The sequence below is a fragment of the Aotus nancymaae genome, unplaced genomic scaffold, assembly GCF_030222135.1.
Source record: "Aotus nancymaae isolate 86718 unplaced genomic scaffold, 86718_ANA_hifiasm-v0.15.2.pri h1tg000019l, whole genome shotgun sequence".
NCBI lineage: Eukaryota > Metazoa > Chordata > Mammalia > Primates > Aotidae > Aotus > Aotus nancymaae.
Window position 1 is genome coordinate 5,641,396 of NW_026988431.1, and position 22,315 is coordinate 5,663,710.

Below are 22,315 nucleotides of genomic sequence, written 5' to 3' on the forward strand. Positions count from 1 at the left end.
TTTTGGATTTGCCAAGTCTCTAAAATCAAATAAGCAAATTCCTTGAAATAAATCTCTCTATATACATGTAAGTTTTCTTGATTGTTTCTCTGTAGAACTCTGACTAATAAAGAGGGTAAGTTAAAATGCCATAAAACTCTTTTACTGAAATGTAACAGCTTCCTTCTTTATTACACACTCCTGTGGGTGTTACTAAGTTGTTGGTTAGATCCCAAAATTACATTCCAGAGTTCCAAAAAAAAATCAATTCTGAAAGATTTTGCCAGTTCAATCACTGTCATAGAGGACAGATTTTTTTTTAGTTTTCTATTCTGCCATTTTTTATGATATCACTACAACTTATTCTTGAATGATTCATCTTAAATGATCCAGATAGAGTATGCAGATATACACACAAACATAAAGATAAATAAAGCAAATGTAATAAAATGTTAATACTTGAAAAAACTGGACGTAAAGTAACTGAGAAATCTTTCTACTATTTTTGCAGCTTTTCTGTAACACTGAAATTGTATCAAAATAAAACAACTTTTAAAATGTAGGTGTCTTGGAGACTGGTTTAAGATAGACTAAATACTTGCTAGAGCCTTCGCATCTCACTCCAAATGCCAGGAAATTACAGAAGAGTAAATTTCCTTATCTTCTAAAAATGTATTTTTTTTAAAAAAGTAGTATCCTTGGGTTTCTAGAAATGGGGAATCCTTCCATGAAAAAAGACAGATGGGAAAAAAGAGAAGAAACACATGTGTAGAATATGCACAGAAGAAAACTACTAAAAAGATAGGAGGTGGTCCAAAGGTTTGCTAAGCCTACGATATTCACTATTTAGATAGTGAATATTGGAGGGATCCTAGAAAACCAAGAGTGATTGCTTTGAATACTGAAGTAACAGCATATAGGGTAATCTCTCTTTGGCCCAGACAAAGCAACAGAGATGCCTGTTGCCAGGTAAAGCAGAGAGAGCTGATGGTGGGTCAAAGGGGTAAAACAGGACCTTCAGTAGTCTACCTATATTCAGGAGAAACAGGGAGTTTGTACTACTCAGAAGAAGCTATTGGCTCACCCTATCCAGGAGTCTGTCCCATCAATTCTCCTTTTCCTTTTTGGTGAAAAGCTAAAGTAAGCAGAGAACTCATAAACAAACGAACAGTGAATCTAAAATACACAGTTGATCACCCAATCATAAAAATCAAAAAGAAGAGCCAACAATAAAAGAGAAGAAACAAATCCAACAAAAGAAAACTTGTATCCTATAAAACACAGGCTTAATAAACAGTAGAGCATTTTAGAATATCTATAATCATATAACCTTAATTCATAAAAATATAAAAGGCTATTTATTTGTAAAAGAATCAATATAATATAGATATTTTTAATTTGACCATCAAACTTGTTTAAATGGATAGGATATCAAAATAAAAAATAAATATTAAATTAGTAAGTTTCAAACCTTAGCTAAGAATTTTTCATAGGATGCATCCTGAACTTTACAAAATGGTGTATAAGAGAAGTGAATAAACTAAGAAACAAGCAAGGAAAAAACAAACACAAAGAATCTATTAGTCTACTATTGGGCAGCCATAACAAAATATCACAGACTAGGTAACTTAACATAAATTAATTGTCTTAGAGTTCTAGGAACTACAAGTTAAAGGTAAAGGTTTTCTGCCTGATTTGGATTCTGGTGAGGGCTCACTTTCTGGCTTGTGGACTGATACATCACTGCTAGATCCTCACAAGGCTTTTCTTTGGTGTATATTGTAAGAAAAGAGGAAGTGAGCTTTCTGGTGTCTTTTCTTATAAGGGCATTAATCCTACCAGATCAGGATACCACCTTTATGAACTCATTTACTCCTAATTTCTTTCTTAGGGGTCCCACTCCAAATTTATCCATATTGGGGGTCAGACTTTCAACATTTGAATTTAGGGGAGACTCAAACAGTCAGCTTATAACAATCAACAAAAGCAAAAGCTAGTTCTTCAAAAGGAGAAAACAAAAATAAAACATATTAGAAATATAACTATAGAAACAAAAATTTTAAAGTTACTAGAAGATACAATGTATATATTTAACTCAAAAAAAAAGTGTAAAAGCCAGATAAGGAGAGTATAAGAAAATAAAAGGTTATGTTAATCTCATTTAGGAAAGTAGACTTTTAAAATCCTAACTAAAACAGTAAATCCAATCTGTTAGCATATTAAGAGAAAAATTCACCATGGCCAAATAGGTAATAAGAGTAAGAATTAATTAATCCAAGAATGGTCCCCTGCAAGCTAGCCTCCCAAAGATAAAATGTCCTACAAAGCTCCATAGAAACTGAATATGGCCCAGACCCTAAAACAATCAATTTTGATCAATCACAGTGTTTGGACCCCAGTGCCACCTCCAACCCTTATCATGCCAGAGAAGGAGCCAGTGCTAACCTAATCATGTTTATTGATATGGTCAATCCTACTCTTTTCCTGCACTATCTTAAAGCTATAACCATAAATCCCTCCAACCCTTATTATGCCAAAGAAGGAGCCAGTGCTAGCCTAATCATATGGATTGATACGGTCAATCCTACTCTTTTCCTGCACTAACTTAAAGCTGTAAACATAAGGCCTGGATGCAGTTGGGCTACAACATCCCATCAACCTTGAATACCCATGCTTTCAGAATAGCACTGGAATAAAAGTTCTTCCATGTCATATTGTATTCTAATGCCTGATCAGGCCAGGGGATGAGGTGGTATTTCTCTAATTATTAATTAAAAGCTATGCAGACCAACAGTCAAGTCTCCTCTAATGGACCTTGTCATATGGCCTTTAAAAATTACTATGCTGTGCCTGTTTCACAGTGAGATGATGTCACAGAGATCCACTCACTGAGCTATTGATCCCTGTCCCCGTGAGCTTTCTCCAGTAAATTAAATACTGTTTCAACAGGTCTCATATGTGCAGGTCTTGACTACTTGCTTTGTTTGCAGGACATGCCATATTATGGATTAAAGAAGGAAAACCATATGATCATCTTAATATGTGCCCCAAAAGCATGAGAAATTCAACATTTATTTGCAATTCTTACAATAAAAAATAAAGTTTAATCTTAACCTAGCACCATTTATAAACACAAATTCTAGACTGACAAAACACTAATTTTAAAAGTATAAAATATGTATAATATTGAAGTAGAAATGTATCTAAAACACAAAAGTCATAAAAGAAAGATTGGCAAACTTGAACATGTCAAAATTAAATCTGTGTAACTAAAGGCACACTGAAAAACTAAAGCCATGAAGTAAATTGAAAGGCAAGTAGCTAGAATGAAATATTTTCAGTATACAGACATATGGGTTAATACCCAGAATACATAGTCTGAAGTGAATGTACTCAGTAGAAGAGCTTCAGGAAAGCAAGGAAGCTGTAAGGTTGCTTTCTTGTTTGTATTTTTTAAAACATTTCTAATAAGATTAAACTTATTTAATATATTAGCAAAAGTTTGAAAAATAGTATCTAATAACATAAAAAGTACAAAACAGATTTGTGATTTCTCATATATTAATACGAAGTGTATAATTACATATAAAATATTTCATAAGCAAAGAAAGGTGAAAGCAATGAAAGAAGACTGTGGTTGGGTCTAGTAACAAATAAATAAACAGAGAAGTAAAGATGATCCACATTATAGTATATTCTACCATTAATACCAGCAGAAATATATTCCCCAAATTAAAAATATAGAGAAAAGTGATAATGGCTAGGGCTCTAGTAATGTACCTCTAAAGCTGTGGGAGAGCCCAGGAAACTCGTTGCATGCTCTGTGTATACAGTGGTATGGAGCATGTCAATTTTTTCTAAAAGAAAGAAATATTAAATTTTAAGTTTAGATGAATAATTACAAAATCACAGGGTACTTAGACGATCTAATTTTTTTAAAATCCAGTTTTAAAAATAAGCATTGGGTCAGAAAAGTGGCAATAAGAGTACTTTGGTTTAGGCTCATGTGAGGTTGGCTTTTAATAAAGATCTCAGAATTGAAGAGGTCCATGTTCAGAATTCATTAATCACCTATTATCTCAAAATTTAGAATGTCTGACTGAAAGAAGGCACCAAAAAACCAACCCATTCGGCCTTAACACACATCTCTTCTAGTAGATTTTGTTTTACTGATAAAGTAGCAACAGAAATATACCCTAATAGGTTAAAACAAACCAAACACCCCTTTTACACAGGTAAAACCTTCACAAAGGCCAACTGAATCCATAGCTAAAACTGCATTGTGCAGGTTTTCAGTGACATTGTCAGTCACATAATACAAACAAAATAGTCGACTATTTATACCCATGGTAAGCTCTCTAGAAATGTAATCCAAGAAGCATTAACCTTTGCTTTGTGTCATATTTAAGACTTGCATGTTTTATTTTTCAGATACATAATATTTTAATAGAAATATTAGTTACTATGTAGTAATGCTTTGGTACTATTCACATAGAATCTTTTATCCTAAAGATTTGCCATTTTCCAAAGAGGAGCTGTGATTCTGCTTTAGGCATTTATAGAAATTAAACACATTATCAAATATTAATATGGGGGAGATGACACAGGATGCAACAAGACAGTCAAGTTAACTCTGTATATTTAGGAATTGCCTTCTCCTTCAAGGTATTTGCACTAGAAAGCTAAGTCTGCCCTAATTAATATTTCAGTAGTACAGGACTGAATGATCAGAACCTTGGCAACACCTTAATTCAAAATTGTTAACAAATACTGCTAGTGTCAAGTCCATGTGATTTAGTTATTATAAATTTATTATTATGAGGAAAAACAAGTATAGTCAGTCATCATTGAAAACGCTTCAACTATTGCTTCTTAATGGGAAAGATTGAAACTAACATTTGGTTTACCATACAATTAATATAATATCTTGTGTCCTGAAATGTCCTTAATTTTACTCATTAGAACAAGATTTTGAAAGACTTAAGGGCACTTTACAGCAGCATCCAGCTTTCCTATCAAAGACTCAGTATCTTAAATATTGTATATGCCTTTTTTCTCTTTTATTAAGCTAGATACTAGCTTCAGAGTTTGTGAAAATGGAGAAAAGAACCAATAAAAGGATTCTATAAATTGTCTGGCAGAATAGCAAGTATCCAAACAAAAGCAGGAAAACCACTATTATCAGCTGCACTGTGTGCTCTCCTCTCCAAAGACATTCACATGCTAAAGTTCTAATCCCCAGTAACTCAGAATATTATTCCATTTAGAGTTAGGGTCTTTAAAGAGATAATTAAATTAAAATTAGGTAAATAGGGTGGGCATTAATCCAATATAACTATTGTCCTTAAAAGAAGAGAAAATTTGGACACAGACACATACAGAAAAAAGACGATGTGAGGACAGGGAGAAGATGGCTTCTACAAGCCAAGAAGAGAGGTTAGATTCTTCCCTCACAGCTCTCAGAAGGGACCTATCCTGTCAACAGGTTGATCTCAGACTTGATCTCAGGCTTCCAGCTTCCAGAATTGTGAAAAAATTAATTTCTAGGTTTGTTTGCTTGTTTTTGAGACAGCGCCTTGCTCTTATTGCCCAGGCTGGAGTGTAATGGCGCGATCTCGGCTCTCCACAAACCCTGCCTCCCAGGTTCAAATGATTCTTCTGCCTCAGCCTCCTGAGTAGCTAGGATTACAGGCATGTGCCACCATGTCTGACTAATTTTGTATTTTTAGTAGAGATGGGGTTTCTCCATGTTAGTCAGGTTGGTCTCGAACTCCCGACTTCAGGTGATCCACCCGCCTTGACCTCCTAAAGTGCTGGAATTACATGCGTGAGACACCTGCCCAAATTTCTGTTTTTTAAGTCAGCCAGTCTGTTGTACCTTGTTACAGAGGTCCTAGAAAATTAATATAGCCACTTTGTTCTTCCAAAATTTTGTTTGTTTTTGAGATAAGGTCTCTCTCTGTTGCCCAGGCCTGAGTGCAGGGGTGGGATCATTGCTCACTGCAGCCTCCAACTCCTGGGCTCAAGCAATCCTCCCACTCAGCCTCCTGAGTAGCTAGGAATATAGCCTCATATTTATTTTTAGTAAAGACAGAGTCTCACTGTGTCACCCAGGCTGGTGGTGTTCTAAAATTTACATACACAGTTGACCCTTGAATAACACAGGTTTGAACTTCATGAGTCCACTTACATGAGGATTTTCTTCTACCTTCATCATCCCTGAAACAGCAAAACCAGCCCTCAGTCTACTCAACATAAAGGCAGCGAGGATGAAGATCTTTATGATGATACACTTCCACTTAATAAATGGTAAATGTATTTTCTCTTATGATTTTCTTAGTAACGTTTTCTTTTTTCTAGGTATATTCTAAGAATACAGTATGCAATAGATATATAAAATACGTGTTAATTGACTGTTTATGTTATTGTTAAGGGTTTTGATCAACAATAGGCTACTAGTGAAGTTTTTATGAAGGCAAGAAATTCTTGCACAGTTTGGAGCTTTGAGGAGGACAGATGAGTAAGGAAGTTTATTTTCTATTAAACAAAGGACTTCCCTATCTGCACCCTTTCAAGAGACTTCAGTAAAGACTTAAATTAATAATTTTATTTTTCTGTGTGTGTGTGTGTATATATATATACACATGTATATTTATATATATGGTAAAGTTCAACAAAGAGTATATATTTTAAATATAGCATATTATCAGGTAGAGAATAGACTTGTAGAAAAAGATATTTTGGTATTGGGTGGGAACAGAACTTTGAAAAACAGTGGACTCATTCTGCATATGTTTTAGAGGTTGAATATGCAGGACTCGCTGACATATTGTATGTAGGAATAAAAGGAAAGAGATTAATCAAGTTTGACTACTAAGATTTCAACCTAAATAATCAGATAAAAGTTAATGACATTTATGTTTCCAGAAAAACTAAATGATTGACTGTGTTGGACGTTACTTAGAATTTTCAGGAATGAAGACAGAGAAGCTGCCATTGGATGTCAACATGGAAGTCACCTATGATGTGACAAGAGCAATGCCAGGTTTGTAGTAAAGACGAAATCCTCATTGAAGTATGCTAAAGAGTAATTATAAAGTAAGGAAATGGATAAAACAATTTTAGGTAATTCTTTGAGTAGTTGTTTTTGTTTATTCATTTGTATGCTTCTGTGGAAGTGAGGAAATGCAAAGAAAAGAGCAAGCTGGAAAACATTGTGGGGTCACAGCAAGTTATGACATATATTTATACAGGTGGTGGAGGAGAAGGAGTTCAGTATAAAAAAAATAAACTTGACTTACTTCATGTTTTTGTTTCAAGATTAGATCTATTCCATCATAATTCACCTGTGCCTTTGTTCCCCCAAACAGAAAGCTACCTTCTAAGAAATTCCTTGATATGTTACTTGAGCTATAAAATTGGTCAAATTTTTCTGTTCTTTAGTTTTGCTATGGAAAAGGGTTCTCATTGTTTTAATTTAAAAGCATTATTGTGAGATATAATTCACATTTCACAAAATTCACCCATTTAAAGAGTACAGTCATTTCTTTTTATGTCCTAGGTTCCTTAACGTTGCTCAAGTACTGACTGGTGTTAATATATTCAATGTAAAAAAAATATTTTGGAAATAGAACAGAGACATATTTTCCTTCTGAACTTTTGTTTCAATGACCTATTTTAATGCAGAAGATATTTATTGTATAAAGGTAGATTTCAGAGAAACACACAGATAAACTTTCTAATTGTCGATAGTGAAGAACTCATAGTAACATTCTTAAGGACATTTTTTTGTTGATTTTTTGTTTTAACCTCAAGAATTTTACCCTCATTCTATAGCACTTGTTTAAGGCTATCTTTTTAATGTATTCTTTCTCTCTTTCCTCTTACATCCCCTCAGTGATTATTCTAAATCTTTTTCATTCTAGACCATACTCCTCAGTCTCAAAAGAGAAATCTTTCTCTGGCTTTACAAGGATATTTCCATCACTTCTCATCCAAATATCTAAAAGCTTATCTAAAACTGTGCTCTCACTTATTTGCTACGGTTTCAGATTTTGATTCTATTTTCTTTGTTCTAGAACTATTTCTTGAGGGTTTGCTATGAACCAGGTATAAATGCAATGAACCAGGTGTAAATGCAAATGTAATACAAGATCCCCCCTCCCAAGTGATGATAAGAACTATTATGGGCCAAAAATAGAATACTATGGAAGCACATAAGGCACACCTGATACTTTCAGGCAGTGTTCAGCTACTTGAGAGAAGTGATATCTCAGTTAATCCGAAAGACAGTAAGTAGGAGTCAGTATGCCTATTATATGCCTCAGCAATCTCCATTCCCTCTGCATGCCACTCAATACATTATATTATAGTTTATTTAATGAAGTCCTCTACAAGACAAGTCCACTTAGGACAAGGCTCATATCTATCTTATTAATTGCTTTATCCCTAGCATCTAAAAGAACACTTGTCAAAGAGAAGCACTGAATAAATATTTATAAGGCATGAAATAATGAAAAAAATATAAACTTCAGAGTTAGACTGGCTTAGGTAGTGTTGATATTCAAAATATTTAACAACAATCATGGCCATATGTAACAGTTGAACATCATCCCTAAGTCTGGGCTTAAATTCTCACTTCATTTCCCATGAGTTTTTCAAATTAAGGCAAGTCACATCTTTTCATCATCTGTATATGTTGATGGTAATAATAGTTAATTTGTAGACAGTTTTAATGATGAAATTAAACAGCTTATGAAAAAACCCATTTCAGTAACTGAGACACACTGAAGACATAATAAATGTTTGATTTCCTTTCTAGACTGCTTTTAAGTGAGTTATATTTCTAGTTAGATAAGAAAATTAAAATGTGCAAAAACCAATGTAGAATGAGAGCACTCTAATTACTTTGTCTTTCATGATTTTCTTCAAGTGCTCAACAAATAATTATTTAGTTTTCTTCTAATCTTTAAACTGCATTTATCTTTAAGCTTCTCTATGATGTATATTTAACTTTCACTGTTCGCTGTTTTACCAAATTAAATTTGTGCCCATATGTCAAATACTTAATGATCCCACAAAAATTTATTAAGAGCCCATATCTATGCAAAACTGTTATCATTCAGAGACTAGTTAATGCAGATACTGGTGGATAATTTCTAGCATAGCTCCAAGATGCTTAATAAAGAGCTTCTTTTCTTTTTTAATAATAAAGATAACTGATAGGTTTCATCCAAAGTCAGAAATCAAAGTAGAATGGACAGAAACAGCATATTGCCATATTTGACAGCTGATGTCTTTGGCAGCAACTATATTCCGCTGTGTTAAATATTTTCAAGGGAAAAGTAAGTAAATAATTGGAAATTTGATAAACTGCATTAAATGCCAACTCTAAATCTTAATAATCAAGCTATATGGTTTAGGTCTACATTGAATGGCTGCCAATTTTATTCAGTATATTAAGGCTTGTAAGAATAAAACGGATCTAACAAAGACAGTTAAAATCAAGTTCTTCAGACTGCCTTCAAATATAATCATATTATAAATAAAAAATTACATCCATAGATTGAATGAGAATACAAAATATAGACTTTAGTTATTTTTCCCTGCATGTGCCCTTTCTCAATTGACCTTAAGATTTAAGTTATATTGTCATGGAAGTCATATAGCTGATTGCTTAAAGGTAAAATTTTGCTGCCCTACTGTGAAAAAAGTCTTTAATTAAGTTGACCACTTTCCTTAAACTGCAGTACACAAAAATAGAATCTTTAGCTAATCTAATTAGACAATTGTAACTTGTCATTCAAAATGATTTATACATTGTCATTTACTTTCCTTATTTTTGAAGCAAATGTCATAATCCCAATAAAGAGTAATAATGTTCTTACTCTCAGTTCCAGTGGGCAACTGTATAATGATTGTTTCAAGAATCACTACACAAATATTAAGTAAAGGACTCTATCACAAGTTTTAAAATGAGAATGTAAAAATGGAAGTAGTTTTAAATTGCATGATGCAAAATTGAGAGCATGCATGTATCACATCTGAATTTGCAGAGTAAAACAACAGGTTGAAGATAGGAATAATTTGGAATTCTCCTCTGGAAAGAAACAAAACAAACTAAAGGTCTCTAAACAAATCAGTAATAAAATACAAAACAATCATGTAGTGAATTTAATAATAGAAAAATATTTCTGTCTTCACTTTGAATTTCATCAGAACTGTCTAAAAACATAACTGAGGAATAAAGAATATAATTTCAATCTCAAAACTAAAATCATGCCTATGCTTAAACAGTATGTTCACAATATATTGTTAAATAAAGAAAGCAAATTGTCTAGTTCTGCTTAAGATTACAGACTAATTTATTTTTCCTTCCATTAAAGTTATACTTAAGACATAAAAACATACACATAAAAGAGAAAAAAAGGGTTAGGGAGTAATCAGTGAACAAAATATTTCAACATATATTTTGAGACAAAAGTTATATCACCAAAATGGTGGAGTACAAGCAATTTAGCTCCACCTGTCCTCGAGAAGAAACTAAAAACAAATACCTCTGCCAAGATTACCACCAACAGTATCCCAGAACTGAAATCTGAGGATGAAGCAATCCCTGGGTCCAAAGAGAAGTGAAAAAATTCAGCAGACAATAAAAAAATCAGATTTCTAGGTTCATGACATCCTTCCCACAATCTGCCAGACACTATGTGCTGGTAAAGTTGAGTAAAGAGATAAATTCAGAACTCTAGTACTGTAAGTTTGGGGTGCAACAGACTCATACCTCTAGAAGGAAACTCAAAGATAAATCTATCAAAAAAATAGCTAGAGAAATCTGTAAAGAGATGGGTAATATAAAAATATGTAAATGCTCTTGTTAATTTTTTTATAAGGTATAAGAAAAAAATATGTAAATACGATAATTAAAAGTCAAAATGTGAGAGGAATGGAGTTAAAGTGTAGAGGGTTTTTTTTAAATTTCTTCATTATTTGTTTCTATTCTTTTCTTTGTGATCTAAGATAAGCTGTTATCTCCTTAAAATAACATCTATAAGATGTTTTTGTAAATTCATGATAACCACAATCCCAAAACCTGTAATAGATTCACTGAAAATATCAAGTACCAGAAATCTCACTGCGGGGTATATACCCAAAAGAAAGGAAATCAGTATATCGAAAGGACATCTGTACTCCTATGTTTGTTGTAGCACTGATTACAACAGCTAAGATTTGGAAGCAACCTAAGTGTCTATCAATAGATGAATGGATAAAGAAAATGTGGTACATATTCACCAGGGGTACTATTTAGCCACAAAAAATGAATGAGATCCATCATTTGCAAGAACATGGACGGAACTGGAGATTATTATGTTAAGTGAAATTGGCCAGGAACAGAAAGACAAACATTTCATGTTCTCACGTACTTGTGGGACCTAAAAATCAAAACAATTGAACTCATGGACATACAGAGTAGAAGGATGGTTACCAGAGGCTAGAAAGAGTAGTAGGAGAATGGTGGGGGAAGTACAGATGGTTAATGAGTAAAAAAAATAATAATAACAGAAAGAATGAATAAGACCTACTATTTGACAGCATAAAAGGATGACTATAGTCAATAATAAACTTCATTGTATTTTTAAAATAACTTAAATAATGTAACTGTATTATTGGTAACTCAAAGGAAAAATGCTTGAGATGGATACCCCACTCTCCACGGTATGCTTATTTCAGATTACATGCCTGTATCAAAACATCTCAGGTAGCCCATAACTATATACACTTATGTACTCACAAACATTTTTTCAAAAATCAACCAATAGATTAAAACATACTACCAGAATCACTTAACCACAAAGGAAGACAGTAAGAAAGAAAGAAAGAAAGGAATTACAAAGCAATCAGAAAACAAGCAACAAAATGGAAGTAGTAAGTCCTTACTTATCAATAATAACTTGACTGTAAATTAACTAAATTCTCAAATTAAAAGGCAGAAAGTGGCTGAATTAATAAAGAAACAAGACCCCAAAATATACTGCCTATAAGAAACCCACTTCAACTATCAAGACACATAGTTGAAGGAGGAAAAAGGTATTATATACAATTCGAAACAAAAAAAATTAAAACAATAAAAGCAGGAATAGCTATACTTACATCAGGAAAAAGAGAGTAAAAATCAAAGACTATAAAAAGAGACAAAGAGGGTCACTATATAATGATAAAAATATGAATTCAGCAAGAGGATAAAGCAATTATAAACCTCTATGCACTCACCACTGGTGCTCTCAAGTATACAAAGCAAATATTAAAGATCTAACGAGAAGGATAGACTGCAATACAATAATAGTAAGGAACTTTAACACCTCACTCTTGGGAATACACAGATCACCCAGAAAGAAAAATCAACAAAAATTAACAAAAACTTGTTAAGCAAATTCAGTACAATTATGGATACAAAATCAACTACAAGAATCAGTAGCATTTATATATATATGCCAACAGTGAACAATACGAAAAAGAACTCAAGAAAGCAATCCGATTTATAATATCTACAAAAATATAAAATACCTAGAAATCAATTTAACCAAATAAGTGAAAGAGCTATACAAGAAAAACCACTGATGAAGAGAAACAAAAAAAATGAAAAGACATCCCACACTCTTAGTCTGCAAAACTTAATATAATTAAAATGATAATACTACCCAAAGCAACCTACAAATTCTATGTAATCCCTATCAATATATTAATGAGATTTTTCATAGAAATACAAAAAACAAACCTAACATTTACGTGGAACCAAAATAGAGCCTGAAGCAATCCTGAGCAAAAAGAACTGGCAGCATCACACTACCTGAGTTCAAAATATACTACACAAAGCCAAAGTAACCAAAACTGCATAAAAATAGACCCATAGACTAATGAAACAGAATAGAGAGAACCCAGAAATAAATCCACCCATTTATAGTCAACTCATTTGTGCTGGCATAAAAATAGACCCATAGACTAATGAAACAGAATAGAGAACCCAGAAACAAATTCACCCATTTACGGTCAACTCATTTGTGACAAAGGTACTGAGAACATACGCTGGGAAAAGGACAGCCTGTTGAATACCTGGTGCTGGGAAAATTAAGTAACCATATGAGAAAGACTAAAACTAGTGTCCTATCACTCACCATATACAAGAATCAAATCAAAATGGACTAAAGACTTAAGTCTAAGATGTGAAACCATGAAACTACTACAAGAAAACATTAGAGAAATGCTTGAGGACATTGGTCTGGGCAAAAATATATTGCATGAGACAACAAAAGCACGGGCAACAAAAGCAAAAATAAACAAATGAGATCACCTGAAGCCAAAAAGCTTCTGCATAACCAACAATCAACAAAGTGAAGAGACAACCTACAGAATGAGATAAAGCATGTTCAAACCATCCGAGAAGGAATTCATAACCAGAAACTATAGTGCTCTCAAACAACAAACAAACAAAAAACCTAATTGTAAATTAGGCAAAAGATCTGAGTAGACATTTCTCAAAAGACACACAAATGGAGCCAGGTGCAGTGGTTCGCACCTGTAATCCCAACACTTTGGGAGGGTGAAGAGGGTGGATCACCTGAGATCAGGCATTCAAGACCAGCCTAGCCAACATGGTGAAACCCCATCTCTATCAAAAATACAAAAATTAGCCGGGCATGATAGCACACACCTGTAATCCCAGCTATTCAGGAGGCTAAGGGTGGAGAACCACTTGAACCTGGGAAGCAGAGGTTGCAGTGAGCCAGAGATTGTGCCACTGCCCTTCAGCCTGGACGACAGAGTGAGACTCTGTCACACACACACAGAAAAAGCCAGTTGAAAAAGGTATATGAAAAAAGGCTCAACATCACTAGTCATCAGGAAAATACAAATCAAAACCACCATAAGATATCGTTTCACCCCAGTAAAAACGGCTCGGACAAAAAAATAACAAATGTTGGTAAGGATGTGGAGAAAGGGGAACCCTCATATTTTTTTTGGTGGAAATGTAAATTAGTATATCATGTAAAACAGCACAGATGTTCCTCAAAAAACAAAAAACACTAAAGACTACCATATGATCCAGTAATCCAACTACTGGATACATATCCAAAAAAAGGAAATCATTATATCAAAGAGAGAGCTTCACTCTCATGTTTATTGTAAAACTATTCACAATAGCCAAAATATGGAATCACTCTAAGTGTCTATCAATGGGTAAATGGATAAAGAAAATGTAAGGGGTTTTTATAGATAGATACAGACCATGGAATATTATGTAGCCATAAAAAAGAAAAAAAGCATGTCTGTTACAACAGATGGAGCTGGAGGCCATTATCCTAAGTGAAACAACTAACAGAAAATCAAATACCACATGTTCTCACTTGTAAGTAGGAGCTAAACAATGAGTACACATGGAACTACAGAGGGGAATAACAGACACTGGGAACTCTAAAAGGAGAGAGATGGGAAAGGGATGAGGGTTGAAAAATTGCCTGTTGGATACAATGTTCATTATTCAGGTGACGGGTACACTAACAGCTAATACATTGAAGCTAGGCAATATGTCTATCTATCCAACAAAACTGCACTTCTATCGCCTGAACCTATTAAAATAAAAGAAAAGAAAAGTTACCAAAACAGGTTGTAAATAATGTGCAGAAAAAGATTAGCAGAATGTACTTCAAAATGTATTAATATCAATTGCTACATTGTAGTTTTATTTTGCTCTTTCAATAGGTACTTTCTAAACCTTTGCCAATTGAAGAAAAAAAAGGCCTTTTTAAAAAGTTATTATTTCATTCTGTGATGAAATAATATCTAATCTTCAGAAATTTTGGTTGTTAACATTTCATGATTTGCTTATTTTCCTTTTCTAAAAAAACCGATGTATCTCTTAAACTTCTAAAAACATTCATGTCTTTATATCATAAGAAAACTACTATAGATGGTCCTTTGACATGCCATATGAATTTTAGGATAGTTATTTTCTGTTGTTGCTTTTTTAACAATAGCCATACTAGTGGCTGTGATGTTAATCATTTTAATTCCAGTCACCTCTTTTAGTAGTGCATTCTTTTCCTGTTTATTCTATCAGTTACCAAGGGATGTATATTCAAATCTACCTTAGATTTGCCTCTTAGTTTCATCACTTTTTACTTCATTTCTTACGAGGCTGTCTCTTTAGATGCATATAAACAGAATTGTTTTATCTTCTGGTAGAAGCGATACTTTTTTTCCTGAAAGTCTGCTTTGTTTAATGTTACTATAATTATACCAAGCTACTTTAATGTACGCATTATTAATATTTTCTGTTCCTTCACTCTTTCCCATGTATCTCTTATAATCAGCCCACAGTTTTTTTTTCTTAATCCAATATGACATCTTTGATCTGAGTAGTCTACTTACATTTAATGTAATTACTGATATATTTGGTTTTAAACCAATCCTCTTAGCAAAACCAATAAATGTCAATGATTTCTAATTTTTTCTAAAATTTCTCATTAAAATATGAGTGACCAAATGAAATTATGAATTATAATCAATATTTAAGTTTTCAAAAGTTTAGCCAAGATGAGATGGGACTATCATAGTCTACGATGTGTAAGGGAAAAAAGACACTATCTGTAATTACCTCTTACATAAAGAATGTTTCAAGAACATATCACATAAATACACCTAATGCTACATTTTATAGCTGATAATTTCCTGATTGCTCTATAGTTTTTCTCTCCTAAAAAAACAGTGAATAACTTGTTCTACAGTTTTTGTAAGGATGAAAATCCTTTATAACTTCTCAAACTTTTTTTGTTGCTAATTTATCTTTACAAAGCAAGGATTATGAAGTATTCTGATAATTTATTTAACATCAAGATACACATTTTTCTTCTCTTTTCTTCAACCCAAGCCATTATTTTTGCCCATGAAATCAAAGATACCCACATGCATATTTTTGTCAAGTTAAGTTAGCTCTACTAGAAAATCCTAGTTGTACTCCGCTTAATTACACAGAAAAAAAATTTTTTATTGACTTAGACTCTTTATACTATGTTTTGTACCCTCATAAGAAAATATTAACCAAAATAGAAAAATAACTATTCAAACTTAATGAATACTTATGGTCAAAAAGTTACATTTTTCACAAATGTGAAAGTTACAAATAATTTTAAATCATATTTGTTACTGATAAATCCTCAATTTAAAACACAAGATAATTTGGGTGGTAAATCTGACCATTTCCACTTTCATTTAATATAGTATTAACAATCAAAAATAATACAAGTAAAAAATAATCTGGCTTCTAAAACTCAGTTAGTTTTGAGCAATCATCTCAGTTACTAGACTCAACATATCAATGACTTTCTCAATGTACAGTTTAGTATTTCTAGGTAGTAATAGTTTTCTGTGTTTTCTCTGATCATTAAACTTGTTACCTAGCACAGGTATGTGCACATATTATCTCACTTCAAACAATACACGTATTGAATTGTCTAGTTAGGAAAACAAAATACTTTTCAAACAGAAAATTTGAATTATTCCAGAAAAAGGATTGTTGGAGGGTAAAATGAGATACAAATGCCTCCTGCAACTTCTGACCATAATATTCAGATAGCAATCTAATCTATTACGAAGATTTCCGAGAATATTGAGAATTCTTACTTTAGTTTTGGGTGGTCTCTGGAGAAAAACCTTTCTATTTCAAGTACAAAGGATGTGTGGCTTTGAATTGTACTATACAATATTTGATGTTGAAAAAGTGATGATGCTTTATTGGTACATATTCCAAATAAATTTAAGACTCAACGTATTCTAGTAAAATTCCTTACCCAGACATATAAGATTCTCTTGTAAATATGTTTTCATTTAGGACAAATATGTGAGAACCACATCTATAATTCTCAAACTAATGTTAAGAGAATTTTTCTGGGGTTCCCGAATTCTCTGAGAATTTGAAAATTATTTTTAAAATATCAATAATATAAGAAATTAAATACTGTAAAAAAAATCAGGTTACTTGAATGAAAATCTTGTCAGTGTGTACAGATACCCAATTTCAGTGCCTATATTGGGAGCATTTACAAGAGCTGGTGGAGAAAGAGGCTCAGCTATATTAAGAAGGTCCATCAAAAAATGTTAAGGAGTCATTTCAGGAGTTTAAGAAAAGTATAATGATAATATTTAGAGTTTTTAAAGATCACTTTGAAATGAATATAAAGAATGTGTTGGAAGAAAAAAAAATTTAAGTGAAAACTATTGCAATAGTTCAGACAGCTAAGGAGTAAAACCCAAAAAACTAGGTGAACAGATTTGACTATGGGATGAGGGAAGGGATTACTAAAGCCAAAAGGGAATGATATAGAATAACTATCAAGAGCAAATAATTAATAAGGTAATTTCAGTGAATAAATAATACATTTCTGAGGGAGACTTAAGAATCACTTGAGTATTTATTCATAGGCAATTCAAAATCTTTATCGTTAGGAAACCATATCTAATTTTGTAATTAATACAAAGCATATTAGTCAGGGTTCTGTAGAGAAACAGAACCAATAGGATGCACAGATATATATGTTTGGATATATATACATATATAATTGGCCCATGTGATTATGGAGGTAGACTCCCATGATCCGTCATATATAAGCTAGAGAACCAGAGAGTTCAGTCCAAGTCCAAAGGCTTACAAACCAGAAGAGCCAATGGTATAAATTCTAATCCACAGGCAGAAAACTTACGTCCCAGCTCAAATATTCAAGCAGAGACAGCACGAATTCTCCCTTTGTCTACCTTTGGTTCTATTCAGGCTCTCAGCGGATTGGATGATGCTGCCCACTCCATCTACTATTCAAATGCTAATCTTATCTAAAAACACTCATAGACATCCCATAAAGAATGTCTAACCAAATACATGGGCAGCCCATAGCCCACAGTAAAGTGGACAAATAAAATTAACCATCACGTCACATCAAAAATTTCACTTTTGTATTGTGTGAGTTGCGCAATGGGTTTGGAAATTTTCTTTCTCTTTTGCTATACAATCTATTTGAAAAATGTAGCTTAATTTCTTTCAATAGATCTTAATGAACTTTAATGTCATCTTTTCGTTAATATTTATTTGTAGCTTTATAAAATGGCTCTCCTCTGAATAACTGGCTTTGCCTTCCTGGTTTTTACAATATAAATGAAAGCCTCAAAACAGAATTTATTCTTCTCTTCCCATTCTAGGTAGGAAAAAAAGAATTTTTTTTTTCTTTAGAGGCACATATAGTAACTATTGGTAAAAAATAAAAAAGGGAATTTCTTATCATGTTGTTAAATTTCACACAGGTTTTTGTCAATGTGCCTGGTTTCTCTAATAGGTTTTACCTCCTCTACTTTAAAAAAGCCATTTTGCCTATTTCATCCCGGTGCCTAAAACAGTGTCTGGCACATGGATTAGTGCTCAATAATTTGCCAAATATTTAATAAATGAACAAATTCATATATCAAATAGCAAAAGAGTATAACTGCAAAGCTTCAGAGAAGGGTTTCTCTTACTTTGTTAATTAAGTAGTATAGGATTCCCTTTACTGGGTCTTCTCTGTACAATCTACCAACCACCTCCTGGGTTTTCTGGTGATGTTCTCCTATTGGTTGTTCTCTTATTTTTTCTCCCTACTATTCTTCAAGTCAAAGGCTTTCTAAGACCATTAATTTTTCTTCATCATGTTTCTGCCAGAAAATCATTGAATTTAGCCATTGTGCAGACAATTATGGTACTCATGTTTTATTTTGAAAAAAAAAAGCTCTGTCAGCAACCAATTCCTATTGAATGTAAAACATATTTGAGTCAAAAAGTTCTTAGTGAAGCACAGATTGTATGTCCAGGACAAACTGTCTGCTAGAGTCAATAGTCATAATTTCTTTTATAAACGGAATATAAATGCCATAGCAATTTAAAATCTACCATCATCCATCTTTTTGTAAAGTACATGAACAAGCTCTCCTTTAGCAGCTGAGAACTTGATACCATCCCTCCTTTCCTTGAATTCATATTTCCATCTCACTTCCTCCACATAAGCTTATCCTAACATAATATATTTTGAGATTTCAAAATATTTTAAATTGATCACTCTATCATAATTCCTTAAAACAAAAAAAAAGTAAATTTTAAAATTTCCAAGAACATAAGTTCCAATATTGTGTCATCATTAAATTACTAGAATAGTGTTGATGAATATTTAACATATAACAAACTATAGTTATTTTAAAATATAAAAAGCTTTTTTTTTTTGAGACAGAGTCTTACTCTGTCACCCAGGCTGGAGTGTAGTGGTACAATCTTGATTCACTGCACCCTCTGTTTCCTGGGTTCAAGCAATTCTCGTGCTTCAGCCTCCCCAGGTGGCTGGGACTACAGATGTGAGCCACCATGCCTGGCTAATTTTTGTATTTTAGTAGAGACAGAGTTTCGTCATGTTGGCCAGGCTGATCTTAAACTCCTGATCTTAGGTGATCAGCCCATCTCAGCCTCTCAAAGCTCTGGGATTACAGGCATGAGCCACCATGCCTGGCCTATAAAATATAAAACATTTATTGGAAATGCATGTCATAAAGAAATAGACAGAACCTTTTGCCCCCTCCCTCATTATGCCATGTACCCAGAAATAAATATTACTTATTGCTAGAAAGAAATGGAATTCAGGTTAATTCTATTTTTATATGTTATATTCTTCCATTCCAAACGTTTGGGAGAGTAATGATTTCTGGTTATAGCAATAATAATTTGTGTGAACTCGTAAGTTATGTACCAAAAATCACATAGGGTTATGTAGCAAAAATCATTTTTAACGAGCAGATAACTCAATTTGGTCCTCCTGCAATTATTTTCTAAAGCAACTGAAAATCACCAATTTTGCAAAAGAATTAACTACTCGGTCATTAGATTCATTCACTTTCTAAATAGCACTATCAAGATTTAGGTCAGATAAGGTATCCCCATATTTGTCAGTGAGGGAGGAACAATTGCTAAAGAGGAAAGCAGAAAGATGTCTAGTTCAGCACATTCTGAGGAAGATTAATTTTAGGAATGAAAACATGCAAGTTCACAACCTGAGAATTAATACTCTTAAACTACCCTTAACTATATAACCCCCTGGAAAGCCTTTACATACTTCTCAAGGTTAAGTGTAAAGGATATACGTTGCCCAGTTCAGAGACTGCTGGTTTAAGATACACACAGGTTTAGATACATACAGTTTAACACAAGTCATGAACTTTAAGGTGTTCATAACTCTCTCTCTCTCCCTCTCTGTGTGCGTGTGTGTGTGCGTGTGCACGCATGCATACATCTGAGAGAGAGGAAAAGGAGGGGTAAGGAGACAAGGGAAAGGGGAGAGGGAGAAAGTACGGGGAAAAGAGGGAAGACAACTGCCTACACCCAAATATCAGTTTTTAATTTTGGTAGTAGTCTTGAAATCGTTTTTATCCTTGTCACTAAAACTATTCATACCATAAAGATTGTAACCTGGACACGTGATATGTGAGGACAAGAGAGGAAGAAGTTTCAAAAACAAAACTGATAGAATGACATTGAAGCTGATATGAATATAAAAAAGGCAGACACTGCCATTTCAATTTAGTGGTACTGATAATATTAAGTCTTCTTCCTCTGACAATGAAGAGCCACATCTATCCAGGGTGTACCAAAGCACAGTACTCAGAATACACAACAAAGAAACAGAAAACACGACCCCTGGGGTAGTATGACACTAATCAAATTAAATATACAATTTAAATCACTAATCAGAAAATCACTTAAAATCTTTTCTTAAAAACTGCACTCATTGTTTCTTTTTACTGTAAATATTCTTCATAGCTCAGATACCAGTCCTCATTTAAGAAAAAAATTTTTTTTATTTACATGTTGCCTAAGATTTGAAGCTCTAAAAATGCACCTTATTTTGTTACCTAAAAATAAGAAAATAGGCCAAGCCACAGTCAAATTTGTGCTAAAAAAGATTTGCTAAGATACTGGATTTGAAATCCAATCAAATCCAGTGAAAAAGGGAACCCAGTATCGGCCAGTATCATGTCCTTCAGAAGCCCTATCCCTGATGGAGAGAACATCTGGACCTTGGAGTTGGTGTGGGAGGGTGAAAAATGGTGAAGGAGCTTTTTTAATACCTTTTTTTTTTCTTTTGAATGACAACATGTAAACAGGACAATTTTTAAAGTGCCCAGTGTCAACAGTGTTCAACTGAGTCCAAAATGTCCATTCTGAGAAAAGTATATATAGATACATATATAGAGAGATAGATTTTTTTTTTTTTTTTTTGAGATGGGGTCTCACTCTATCACCCAGGCCGGAGTGCAATGGCTGGATCTCCGCTCACTGCAACCACCGCCTCCTAGATTCAAGCGATTATCCTGCCTCAGCCTCCTGAGTAGCTGGGATTACAGGTGCCTGCCACCACGCCCAGCTAATTTTTGTATTTTTAGTAGAGACGGGATTTCACCATGTTGGTTAGGATGGTCTCGATCTCCTGACATCGTGATCCGCCCACCTCGGCCTCCCAAAGTGCTGGGATTACTGGCATTTGAGCCACCGCGCCTGGCCAAAACTATATTTTTTAAAAGCAGTGACTTGTTTTGAAATTTTCAGATTGAATTTGTAGCTACAAAAAATAGAATCATTCAAAAGAAAAGAAACTGGCCCAAATTTGGCCTTGGAGACAGCTTTTTGGATGATGTAATTCACAACTCCCTCTTGGGAAAATATGAAAATTCCTGAACAAAACGCCTAAGCAAAGTTCCAATAACTTTCAATGGAATCAAGAAACTCTGGAAAACCAACCACTCACAACTAGTTGGCTGTCAGTTAAGATTAGCAGTTAGGACCCCTACATTCTTTTCTTTCTGTTATCTAGTTTAACAATTATCTAACCATTCTCTTTTCCTATAAAATGTCCCTATCAAGACAGTAACTTTCAATTAACTTACCAGAGGTCTTTCCCTGATAATAAACCTTTAATACATGATTACATCTAAACTGTGTGACAAGTTTTCTCTAGTAATTCATTTTATTTGCTAAAGTTAATTAAAGCAGAAGCAGGGTGGAAAGTGACCATTTGCAGCTAAATACAATGAATATATGGATTATACTTTGTCATAATCTAGCAGGGGTTCCACAACTCAAAAAAAGAAATTAAGATGTTTTACTTGACTAAATAAAAATATTTGTATATCCTGGTTAAGCAAATACGTTTGTTAATAAACTCGTACGTTTGTTAATAAAACCATTGTGTGGTATGCATTGTAAAACAAAAATGGACTCTCA

The 22,315-nt window shown here is 33.4% G+C and overlaps 1 protein-coding gene across 3 annotated transcripts in view; it reads right to left on the reverse strand.

Annotated features, from left to right (window-relative positions):
* Window positions 1-6,911, reverse strand: part of ZCWPW2 (zinc finger CW-type and PWWP domain containing 2) — a 408,857-nt gene extending 401,946 nt beyond the window's left edge. For all 3 annotated transcript variants that reach the window (XM_064378597.1, XM_064378599.1, XM_064378598.1), the window contains exon 1: window positions 3,760-6,911. In XM_064378597.1, coding sequence (XP_064234667.1) covers window positions 3,760-3,825 — 66 coding nt within the window. In that variant the 5' untranslated portion in view covers window positions 3,826-6,911. The remainder of the gene's footprint in view (window positions 1-3,759) is intronic.
* Window positions 6,912-22,315: the final 15,404 nt, after the last annotated feature.